This window comes from Capra hircus, chromosome 18, assembly GCF_001704415.2.
Source record: "Capra hircus breed San Clemente chromosome 18, ASM170441v1, whole genome shotgun sequence".
Taxonomy (NCBI): domain Eukaryota; kingdom Metazoa; phylum Chordata; class Mammalia; order Artiodactyla; family Bovidae; genus Capra; species Capra hircus.
The window spans coordinates 25592630-25605012 of NC_030825.1; the positions used below are offsets into that span (position 1 = coordinate 25592630).

General features: G+C 39.9%; 1 protein-coding gene across 1 annotated transcript in view; it reads left to right on the forward strand.

Annotated features, from left to right (window-relative positions):
* Nucleotides 1-12383, forward strand: part of AMFR (autocrine motility factor receptor) — a 45231-nt gene that overhangs the window by 8412 nt on the left and 24436 nt on the right. Inside the window, exons 2-4 of the mRNA XM_018062011.1 lie at nt 5906-5998; nt 8691-8855; nt 10170-10322. Of these exons, the coding sequence (XP_017917500.1) occupies nt 5906-5998; nt 8691-8855; nt 10170-10322 (411 nt within the window). The remainder of the gene's footprint in view (nt 1-5905; nt 5999-8690; nt 8856-10169; nt 10323-12383) is intronic.

Here is a 12383-nt window from a genome sequence, read left to right on the forward strand (position 1 = left end):
TCACCTTCATGCATTGGAGAAGGAAATGGCAACCCACTCCTGTGTTCTTGCCTGGAGAATCCCAGGGACAGGGGAGCCTGGTGGTCTGCCGTCTATGGGGTCGCGCAGAGTCGGACACAACTGAAGCGACTTAGCAGCAGCAGCAGAGCAAAGGGAATTACTTTAAGCTTGCTTCAGTAGGGTCCCTTGGGTCATTACTACCTGGTCTGTTTCGTTAAGACTACTCAAGGACTAGGAAAACTTGTTTTTATTTTGTGTAGACAAGAATAAATAAAGGCATTTGGTGAGATTTTCAAAAAATATTAAAGTTTTTTTTTTAAACACTGCTATAGATAGGAGAAACTTTTCTGAAGCATTTTAATATAGTAGAGATACAGTGTGTTATACCGGGTTAACTTGTGACTTAGGCTGCCCAGTTTGGGTTTGCTACTTATCTGTCTCCCATGGTACAATGAGAAAAGTAATGTGAAACTTCAGGACTGGTCAGGTTAGATTCTAAACTTGAATAGATTATTTTTTTCCAATAGATTCTTAACTTAAAAAAATTAATAAATGATGTATGCTTATGGTGCAGAAGGCAAAAGGTGCACAAGTGATGTCTACAATGAAAAGTAAATCTCCCTCTCCCTCTTACCTGCCTCCCTCCCCTCGAAGTGGCCCTTACCAGTTTCTTGTAATTGGTGCTGGTGTTAAGTAGAAAATTAAGAAATACCCAGATTGGTCTAGTCCTTGATGCAGTTCGCATTAACATATTGCACAGATATATATAGTATATATACAGCATGGTATATATGTTGTTGTTGTTTAGTCGCTAAGTCATGTCTGAGTCTTTTGTGACATCAGAGACTATATAGCCTGCCAGGCTCCTCTGTCCATGAAATTCTCCAGGCAAGAATACTGGAATAGGTTACCATTTCCTTCTCCAGGGGATCTTCCCGACCCAGGGATTGAACCCACATCTCCTGCATTGGCAGATGGGTTCTTTATCGTTGAGCCACCAGGGAAGCCCATAGTATGTATACATATTCTTTTCTTTTTTGCACAGAAAGTAGCATAGTAATCACATTTCTACACTTTGCTTTTTTACAGTGAGCAAGTTATCTTGAAGGTTCTATATAATGCTAGTAAATGTAGAACTTCTGAGTTAGTTTTCCTGGCTTCATTGTATTCCATTGAATGGCTGTTTTTATACTTTATTGAACGATTCTCCCTAATGGCCATGTAATTGTTTTCCATTTTTCTGGTGTTATAAACAGTGTTCCAGTGAGCTCCTTAAACTTAGATTTATTTACATGTAAGTTTGGATTCTGCCCACAAGGGAGGATTATAGAAGGAGGTTAGTACTTTTACTGTGGTCTGTAAAGATCAAGTTCAGACTAGACCTGTTGAAAGTGAGTCTCATTTTGATTATTGAAGGTGAGAAGGTTTGTCATGGTTTTATTGGTTTAAATATGGACTGGAGTGTTGTTTCTGTAAGAATATCACTGATGACCTAGTGGGGTCTGATTTGCAATTTGCTTTTAATTTTATAGGGAATATAGTAGATGTATAGTGTTGTGTTTCTTGTGTACAGCTAAGTGACTGTTATACATGCACATGTATCCCTTCTTTTCCATATTCTGTTCTCATATAGGTTATTACAGAATATTGAGTAGAGTTGCCTGTGCTATGCAGTACGTCCTTGTTGCCAATCTATTTTATATATAGTGAAAGTGAAAGTCACTCAGTCATGTCCAACTCTTTGCGACCCCATGGACTATACAGTCCGTGGAATTCTCCAGGCCAGAATACTGGAGTGGGTAGCCTGTCCCTTCTCCAGTGGATGTTTCTGACCCAGGAATTGAACTGGGGTCTCCTGCAGTGCAGGCGGATTTTTTACTAACTGAGCTATCAGGGAAGCACTTTATATATGATAGTGTTTATATGTTAATCCAGGGATTTACTTTTAAATGAAGACATCTTGAATTATGTTTCTTCCTGTATTTTCAATTTTTCAAGGCTCTGTCAGTTTTGAAATTTATATATGTATTGGAATGACAGTATGTGTGAAATTGACATTTTTTTCTGTAAGTAGAAGAGAATTCTTCAAGAGCCAGGAATACCAGACTACCTGACCTGCCTTCTGAGAAATCTGTATGCAGGTCAAGAAGCAACAGTTAGAAGTGGACATGGAAAAACAGATTGGTTCCAAATTGGGAAAGGGGTACGTCAAGGCTGCATATTGTCACCCTGCTTATTAAACTTATATGGAGAGTACATCATGCCAGATGCTGAGCTGGATGAAGCACAAGCTGGAATCAAAATTGGTGGGAGAAATACCAATAACTTCAGATATGCAGAGGACACCACCCTTATGGCAGAAATCGAAGAGGAACTAAGAGCCTCTTGATGAAAGTAAAAGAGGAGAGTGAAAAATTTGGCTGAAAACTCAACATTCAGAAAACTAAGATCATGGCATCTGGTGCCATTACTTCATGGCAAATAGATGGGGAAACAGTGGAAACAGTGTCAGACTTTATATTTTGGGGCTCCAGAATCACTGCAGGTGGTGACTGCAGCCATGAAATTAAAAGACGCTTACTCCTTGGAAGGAAAGTGATGACCAACCTGCTGCTGCTGCTGCTAAGTTGCTTCAGTCGTGTCTGACTCTGTGTGACCCCATATACGGCAGCCCACCAGGCTCCTCTGTCCCTGGGATTCTCCAGGCAAGAACACTGGAGTGGGTTGCCATTTCCTTCTCCAGTGAATGAAAGTGAAAAGTGAAAGTGAAGTCACTCAGTCGTGTCCAGCTCTTCACGACCAACCTAGGCAGCATATTAAAAAACAGAGACATTACTTTGCCAACAAAGGTCTGTCTAGTCAAGGCTATAGTTTTTCCAGTAGTCGTGTGTGGATGTGAGACTTGGACTGTAAAGAAAGCTGAGTGCTGAAGAATTGATTCTTTTGAACTGTGGTGTTGGAGAAGACTCTTGAGAGTCCCTTGGACTGGAAGGAGATCCAACCAGTACATCCTAAAGGAGATCAGTCCTGAGAGTTCATTAGAAGGAGTGATGTTGAAGCTGAAACTCCAATGCTTTGGCTACCTGATGCAAAGAACTAACTTATTTGAAAAGACTCTGATGCTGGGAAAGCTTGAAGGTGAAGGGGACGACAGAGGATGAGATGGTTGGATGGCATCATTGACTCAATGGACATGAGTTTGGGTCAACTCTGAGAGTTGGTGATGGAGAGGGAGGCCTGGCATGCTGCAGTCCATGGGGTCACAAAGAGTGAGACACGACTGAGCAACTCAGCTGAACTGAGGTGTTTTAAAAGCACATTTTCATGATCTTAAAATCTTTAGTTACTTCCAATCTTGTATAGCTTTCACTTTCATATAAAGTTCACAAAATATTATCTTTTTCTTTTTTATGTAAAATCTCTTCCTAATATCAGTTTACTAGTATCAATATCTTTTCCCCTTCTTAGCCATGCTGATTTTTAAATCTACCATTTATATTTAAAGTAGAAATGATTATCTACTAATGATGGAATTATCAGAGACTTTCACCTTTTTTTTTTTTTTTTTTTTGGTAAATCAGAGTTACAAAGTTTTTATACCTTATCTTTGAACTTAGGAAAACTGAAAAACAGTTTTAAATGAGAAGTAATACTTTATTGCTTATTTTTTACCCCAGGGTATGTGAGAAAACTGTTTAGGTTAGAGAAATGGTTGAGTGACCCTAAATTTGATTTCTCCTGTTGTTCTCAGGAGAGCAGCTGGCTTGGCCTGTTAGATGTTGACCAAGTTCTGTGTCCTGTGGATCCTAACAGCTCTTTGAGTGCAGGGTCCAAATCAACTTCATTTCTTTTAACCTCCCACATACCTTTAACATGTAGGTGCTGCTGCTGCTGCTAAGTCACTTCAGTCGTGTCCGACTCTTTGTGACCCCATAGACGGCAGCCCACCAGGCTCCCCCGTCCCTGGGATTCTCCAGGCAAGAACACAGGAGTGGGTTGCCATTTCCTTCTCCAATGCATGAATGTGAAAAGTGAGAGTGAAGTCGCTCAGTCGTGTCCAACTCTTAGCAACCCCATGGACTGCAGCCCACCAGGCTCCTCCGTCCATGGAATTTTCCAAGCAAGAGTACTGGAGTGGGGTGCCATTGCCTTCTCCGGTAGGTGCTAAATATGTTGAATTTATTTCTGCATTTCATATGCCTACCTGCAAAAACAGGAAGACTTTTTAAAAAATTGTGTTGTAATTAGGCTGAGAATGGGTGTTTGGCTGATTTTAAAAATCCGGTTTAGCTGGGGTATATGGCATGAGGAACTGTGGTTGTAGTTTTGTCTATGGCATTTTTTCCTTAAGTGACATGATTGGGGTTCCCACTAACTGATTTAGAGCACAAGGAAGATGAGCCTTTTAAACATCCATTTCATCTCCTTAAAATTTAGTATTCTATCCAATTTGTTGAAATGTTTTGAATAGGGCTGTTCCACAATACTTAAGGAGGTTAGGATGTTTTGGATAGCTAATTTCGTTTTTTTTCCAGTTATCTGAAGAAATTAATTACCAGAACAGTTTCGTTTTTCAGCACTATTTTTGTTTTAGTTCTTTGAAAATACATCCCATGCTTCCTTGTCCCATTAGACAGGCAGAATGTAACTAAACATAATTTATTCTTTTGTAATGAATCAGGGCTACCGTTCATGATACATATTGCATCAGGGTTACCAAAGGGCTGGGTAATGTCAAGTACAAAGAGCAACCTGAAGAGATCCTAGGGAGTTTCCTTCCTTATATTACCCTCTTCTGTCACCTTGCTTTATTTACTCATTTTGAAAACATCGTTTGCTTCTTTTAGAAGTAGAGGGATGGATGACCTGGGAAGAGGAATCTGGCACCTCCACCTTCCTGTACACTTAGTGAAACAAAGACTGAACAGACTGCTTCAGTCTGTTCTGTCGCTGGTGTTCATTTTCATTTGCTCTAACTAAAAGTCCTCTGTACAGTTCTGCATCAAGGTCCTTTTGGCTTTTTCAGACTCTTTGGTTTTAAAAATCATTGGAGCATCAGTAAGGTGGTGTGCCAGACTAACTTCTGAGCTGGGGCAGCCCACAGTTTCATTTGTAAGCATTAGATTTGTTGTTTGGGTGTAAGGTCTTTCTTGGTTACTAAGGAAATTCTCCACTTGCTGGTGAAGAAGGCCTTGCACTGTCATTGGCGTCTCATGGTTGCAGTTCTCAGCTCCTCCTGCCAGTTTTCTTCTTTCTTCCTGCTTTCTTGGTTCTGCTCCCCTCGAATGCCCCAGAACCTTTCCCTTAAGGCCAGCACCAAGCACAGGTATCTTTTGTCCCATTGCAGTATATTTGAGAATGTGTATGTTTTTGATTCTCAATTCTCCATGATCTGGTAGACTCTTAGTGACCATTCACCCTCTTCTCCCTATTTCCTGTTTTTGAACAGAGCAGTGTAGGAAGTTTGGGTGCTGGACTTTTACTGTTCATGATAACTACATTTTCTGGAAATGTTTTCTTCTAGACTGTTCAAAATCTTAATGTGAGAATTGATATGCCTCGAAGATACGGTTTTCTAAGGTGTATACGGTTTTACACATGCAGTACAGAGTTTACGCTCAATTCAGTTAAGACTGAAGGGGATGATGGCCTTCTGAAGGGTACACACTGGGACAGGGCTCTGTGAGTTAACCACCAAGCTGGTACCTTTCCTCCCTACTCCTCATCCATACCCCTACCACCTATAAAAATGTGCCTCTTCAGAAGTTACTGATCTTGTACTGGTAGAAAACTGGAAAGGTTCAGTCATTAGAAATGTTGGCTGAATTCCCAATAGAAAATTTTTAGAGCTGCATTTATTTTTCAACAAGAGGAAATAAACTTCCTTTCTTTGGTTTGTGTACAGGTCCTAGTGAATACTGCTTGCTGCATTTTGATGTTGGTGGCTAAGCTAATCCAGTGTATCGTGTTCGGCCCTCTTCGAGTGAGCGAAAGACAGGTAAGTCCACACAGCAAGGATGCATCCTTGTGGCTAGGTTAAAAAAACAAAAACTTTCTTGGGTATAATTTCAAACTTACAGAAAAGTTACACAAATAGTATGAAGAACTCCCATATAGATTTTTTCCAGATTCAGAGTTACTAACATTTTGCCCCATTTGCTCTAACATTCACCTTTTATCTATATATAAATATCTATATCTATTCACCTCTTATCTATATATATTCACCTTTTATCTAGATATGTTTTTTCTCATCTGTTTGAGAGTAAACTGGGGACATCATATAGAACCTCAAATAGTGCAGTATATGTTTCCTGAGAGCAAGGGCCTTTTCTTGTATGACCATAGGACAATGATTAACATCAGGAGATTCGGCATTGGTAAAATACTTCCTGTAGCCCGCAGTCTGTAGTCAGTGCTGTTTCCCCATGACATTTATGAGGTAATTCTGAAAGAAGCTCTGACTTTTTTTTGAATAATTGTATGTATACCATTCTTTAGAATATGGGTACTTTTCCAAAGGAATTTACTGAGAGATTTTAGTTTTTCCCTTTGGAAAGGAATATTAAGATTCCCCATTTTGCAAGTCAGTGTTCAGGTGAGATAGTCTGACCTTTGAACCTTATTCTCAGAATGTATATATGAGCAGGATGTGCTTTCATTAAAGAATTAATGCCACGAACATACTGTGCAGATTGGCAGTTCCCCAAAGGATTTTAGTGGATAGAGTGTAGAATAGTGTGTTTTAAAGTAAGACTTTAGAACTGGCCTTTTTAACGATAACATATGAGCAGAATTATGTTGTACTTTGTCTTATTCCAGTGGTAAGACACAAAAACCTACTGTCAATACATTAACAGTTCACAGTGGCCTCACCCCTTACATACCCTTTTCAACCCAAATCTCTTGTTGTCAAGTCAGCTGAGGTCCTGGGCAGAGTTAAAATGCAGTTACTGTGTGATTAAGCCCTCAGATGCTGTGAAGAGCAGGGCTGTTTGTTTTCCCCCCTATTTTTCATTAGTGAGTATTGAGCACTTTCTGCAAAATATCAACTCCAGAGGTCTCCCAGATGGGATTAACAGAACATAGTTTTTTTCATAGCATACAAAAACTTTAAAAATTTTTTTAATTTAATTTGTGTATTTGGCTGCACCAGATCTTAGTTGTGGCATGTGGGATCTAGTTCCGTGACCAGGGATCAAACTCAGGCCCCCAGCCATTGGACCAACAGGGTAGTCCCCAAAAGCTTTCTTTGATGCTTCTGTTTTAACTTGTGGGCAAGAAATCAGTCAGGGCAAGCAAGCTGTCCAATTGTTGGTGGATTGTTCTGGCAGCCGTGAGCCTTATGTACCACTTTATGTTTCCTAAAATGTTAAATACCAGTTCAAAATTTACAGAAAACTAACCTTGAAGTATTACAGAGATTTTTAAATACCTGGAGGTAATCATAAGTGGCACATTTGTCACTCATCTCTTTTTTCTGTATAGATCACACCTTTCATGTTGTTCTGTGATGACCATTTTTGACCAGAGTCATCCTGTAGTATTTACTAAGCACTGTTTTGAGTTAGAGCACTACAGAGTTGACATGGGTTTACTCTCTGGGTGCTTAATGTTGAAGAAGTAGAGTAAATACTAGGGGCAAAGACATTGAATACCTAAAATGGGACAAATATTAAACTGTTAAGTGGTGGTGTAGAACAAGGATTTTTTTTTTTAATGCACTTAATGCCTACTGTGGCGTTTGTCTAAGCACAATATATGTATTAACTTACTTAGTTTCCCCAACTATTCTATGAGATATGTGCTATTGTTATAAGACCTGTCTTAGAGATGGGAAACCAAAGCATGGGGATGGTAACCAAAGCCACACAGGAAATAGATGGTGGAACAAAGGTTCAAAACCAGGGCACAGAATGTTCTAGCTTCACCTCATGCTTCCTGCCCCAGATCTGGAAACAGACATTCACTAAGGATTCCTAGTTCATTTTATTCTCTGAACAAAGGGTGTCTAGGCACAGTACAGTGTTTTAAAGTTCTCAAAATAACTCTTATCTTTAAATAGTCTTGCTATCAATGTGTTCCACATGTGGGTTCAATTTTTTCTGTTTTTTTTTTTCAATTTTGCTTTTCTTTCTGTTTAAAATTTTGAATTGGTAAAACATTTGCACAGTTTAAAAACTAAGTACCTTAGGGACCATGTTTCCATCCTCCTCCACACTGGGGTTCCACCACCACACTTGATGGTGCTTTTTATTTTTATTTTTTTTATTTTTTATTTTTTTGATGGTGCTTTTTAATATCTGTTGGGTTGATGCTCCTCGTTGCCCTTCTTTTTTTTTCAGGACGGTAAATATTTTTAAAACTGGACATTCTCAGTGTAAGAAAGAGTACAGTGAAGCAGATATACTTATGTGGGCATGTGCACTTATAATTAGAAACTATAACAACACCCATAACCATTGATTGCTGAATAAATAGAATCTTGTACAAAGATATTCATTGCAATATTTTTTGGATGGTGAAAAAACATTTCAATGACCATCTGTAACCACCAAAGTGGTCCATTCAGACAGTGTGCATTAGAAAACAGAGAATAGAATATTCTCTCCTCCTTAAAAGCCAGCTTACCATCTCTAGAACGGGTTAGGTGTAATGGTACTCACCTTTACAAATATTTTCCTTTTTAGCACCTCAAAGACAAGTTTTGGAATTTTATTTTCTACAAGTTCATTTTCATTTTCGGGGTGCTGAATGTCCAAACAGTGGAAGAAGTGGTCATGTGGTGCCTCTGGTTTGCTGGACTAGTATTTCTGCACCTGATGGTTCAGCTCTGCAAGGACCGGTTTGAATATGTGAGTTTTTACCCAAGCTCTTCTTTTCCTGCTTAGGCATACACATGGCAGGTCTGAGTGGTGTCATATGAATGAGCCGGGACACACGTGTGCAGGACAGCTCTCCCAGGGAAGGCTCCTGGCTCAGGCACCCCCTGCCTGTTTCTTGAGGAACTTTCTGCAGCACCCAAGGCATGCAGGGACAATGTCCCCTCAGGAGGCTTTGTCCCCTCCCCAGTAGTGTTACATGACAGCCCACATGGGGTCAGTTCACCTAACACAAACTGTTTTGATCGCAGTGAAAGGGAAGCTTAAACTGAAAAAATAGCTGATCTCTTCCAGATGCTTTCTAATCTCCTTCCGTTTTTTCCCTTCTTACTCTGGCCCTTGGGGCTCCTCTTTCTGACTAGTGTATGTTGTTTCCACCCCCGGGCCAGCGCTGAGGTAGCTCCCTTTGCTCCCTTGGTCGCTGGAGAAGTGAATCCTTTTCTATCTGGGTATAAGTTCTGCCTTTTGGCTACAGAGTTGTGCAGGAGAATCTTCATTCCTGAGTGCTCCCGAACTAATCTCATAGATCCAGAGCAGATGGGCACCTGCCATCCTACTGCTCTGTGAAACCCACCCCACAGTGCTCTTTGCCCCTTTCTTTATGCGGTCTTCATGGACCATGGTGGTCCTTGCACCTCTTTGTGGGTTGATCTCAGTTCCACAGCCTTGAGCTGTTCAGCGCCCATCCTGGGCCATGAACAGGTGCTGCTTGTCTCCCCAGCTGGTTTGGTATCTACAGTCTCCTGCTCAGGAGTCACAGCTCCAGACCTCCCTTCTCCAAGCTGTTGCCTCTGCTTGTGTACCATTAACGTAGCACGATGATAGTGGTCTGTCTTCACCTGGAGTACACGTCAGTTGTCCCAGCTGTGAACAGGCTAGGAATGTCCCCCCAGCTGACTTTGAGGGGTTAGGATTAGAGCAAGATTGAGAAAGAGCAAGACAGAACATGGTGTTGCCCAGAGTCCTGTTGAAGCCAGAAGGAGAATGACAGAACTCTGGCAAGTTGCTTCTAGAGGCTTGTAACCCCACCAGTAGGAGGATTCTTGAGAATTTGAGATGAAAATATCATGGATATTGTTATGGTCCCTAAATTAAACGGTGAAGATCTCAAGGTATCAGCGCATACTCATATTGAGGTTGGCTGGAGAATTCTGACCATCTGGTAATGGGATACTTTTCTGTGCAGACCTCCCAACAAAGACACCGAGATTAACCTCGAGTTTCTCGGTCAGGTCTAACCCTGCCATGCTGAAGAACGAGCTTCTGTCTTCTGTTCTGTCCTTCCAGCTTTCTTTTTCTCCCACCACCCCCATGAGCAGCCACGGCCGAGTTCTGTCCCTCCTGATCGCCATGTTGCTTTCCTGCTGCGGGTTAGCAGTCGTCTGTTGCGTCACGGGCTACACCCATGGGATGCACACGTTGGCTTTCATGGCTGCAGAGGTAAGATACAGACATAGGCTTTTGCTCTGGTGTGTTCCCGTGTACTTCCAAGGAAGCTAGAGGGTGGTTGACAGATTATTTTTCACCCGTGATGGATAGCTGGTCTTTCATTTTAACAAACATTTTTGGAGTTCCTTTGTTTTAGATTGGGTTCTGGTACTGAATGCTTCTATGTGTGTTATTTCATGTAATCCTTGCTACAGCCTAATAAAAACTACAGTTGACCCTTGAACAACATGTGAACTGTGTGGGTCCACTTACATGTGGATATTTTTCAGGAGGAAGTACTACCCGGTCCCTGGGTGGTTGAATCCACAGATGCAGAGGAATTGGATATGGAGGGCTGACGATAAATTAGGCACTCCTCTGTTGCCCAAGGGTCAGCTGTAATTATTTTTGCCAGCAGTTATACATAGTGCTTACTGTACACTGGGGATTGTTGTAAATACCTTACATGCCTGTTTATGAATGGAAAAATGGCATGGAAGCTAAACTGCTAAAAGTTCCAAAGTGGTAAAATTAGCATAATCCAAGGTCTATGACTTCAAAGTGGGAAAGGTTTTCTCCTTAAGAAGCAGTGCTTGGTAACAATAGGGAAATACCCTGTAATTGGTTTGGAGTAGGAAATGGCAACTCACTCCAGTAATCCTGCCTGGGAAATCCTATGGACAGAGGAGCCTGACCTGCTACAGTCCAGGGGGTTGCAAAGAGTTGGACTTAGCTTAGTGACTTAACTACCACCTGTAATTGGTTAGTTTAGATAGGCCATAAATTAAGGTTTTACAAAATAATACAATAAATATGGAAACTGTATTAATTATTTTCAGAGAATAATCTGAGATATACATGTATATTTAAAATGTACTTTTAAAAACCTTTCTGAAAATACCAATTTCTGTTCAATGGAAATCAGATTTTTTGTATGTTCTTTCTTTTCAGTGGCTATATTTGCTTTTTTTTTCAGGCCAAAGGAGAAACACTTTTATCTTGTCCATAATTGCTATTAATGAAAGAATGAAATAATAGATATCTAGTATCACTATTAATAGATGGCTAATATCAAAACTGTAAGTTTAAACTGCTAATTGGGAATTTGTTAGAATAGGATTAAAATTTATTTTGCTTAATAGTGTTCATTTTGGAGTATAATGTAGTGTAAGTACATTGTTTTCCTTCTTTGTTTCTTGAGCTTTTAATTACTACTAGGCCAAACTTTAAAAAAGCTATACCTAAAAATAAAGATACTTAAAATAGATCTATTGGGTCATAGTACATATTTTTATTTTAGCTCATTAAGTTCTTAAGATAAAATACCATCTTATAGATTTGATATTTTGAACTAAATCATGTTTTTATAGTGTTTTTCTTCTGTGCAAAATATTTTCTATTTGTAAATGAAAGTTTTCTAATCTCTAAGAATGTTTATGTTTAATTCTAGATTAAGAGGAAACTTTTCTTAGCATCGGTTTCTATAATGCAAAATACCATGAAGGTCTTATTTTGTTATTGATTTCCGCATTCGGTTTTCTTCTGTGTCAGTGAACAGGGTGCAGAAAGCATTATGCAGCAGGCAGGGACTTGTAGATGTCTAGGATAGCAGGGTGTAAACCTCACCTTGAGTAAATGGTCACCAGGCATTCAGACAGCCTCTTCAGGTTATCAGTTACGATGATTCAGTGCTGTACAAAATAGAAGTGATTGTCAAACTCAGTGACCTCAAGACTGTGGAAGGCATCCCCAGGAGCTGGACAGGTGTAGTTGGTTGTCACCTATAAACAGGAAAAGGCTCAATAAAAGTTGAGTTTCTAGGTCATGAGAATATTCAATGCAAATTTGAAGCACATGGACTAAAATGGTTGGTAACTTGCTTTTTTTTTTCTTTCAGTTTTAATGAGATATACAGTCTGTATAAGTTTAAGGTGTACAACATAATGATGATAATAATTTGTGAAATGATTATTACCACAATAAGTATCCTCTTAATACTCCCACAATATTTTTTTCCCTGTGATGAAACTTTTTAGGATGTCCTCTGTTCACAACTTTGAAGTGTACGACACA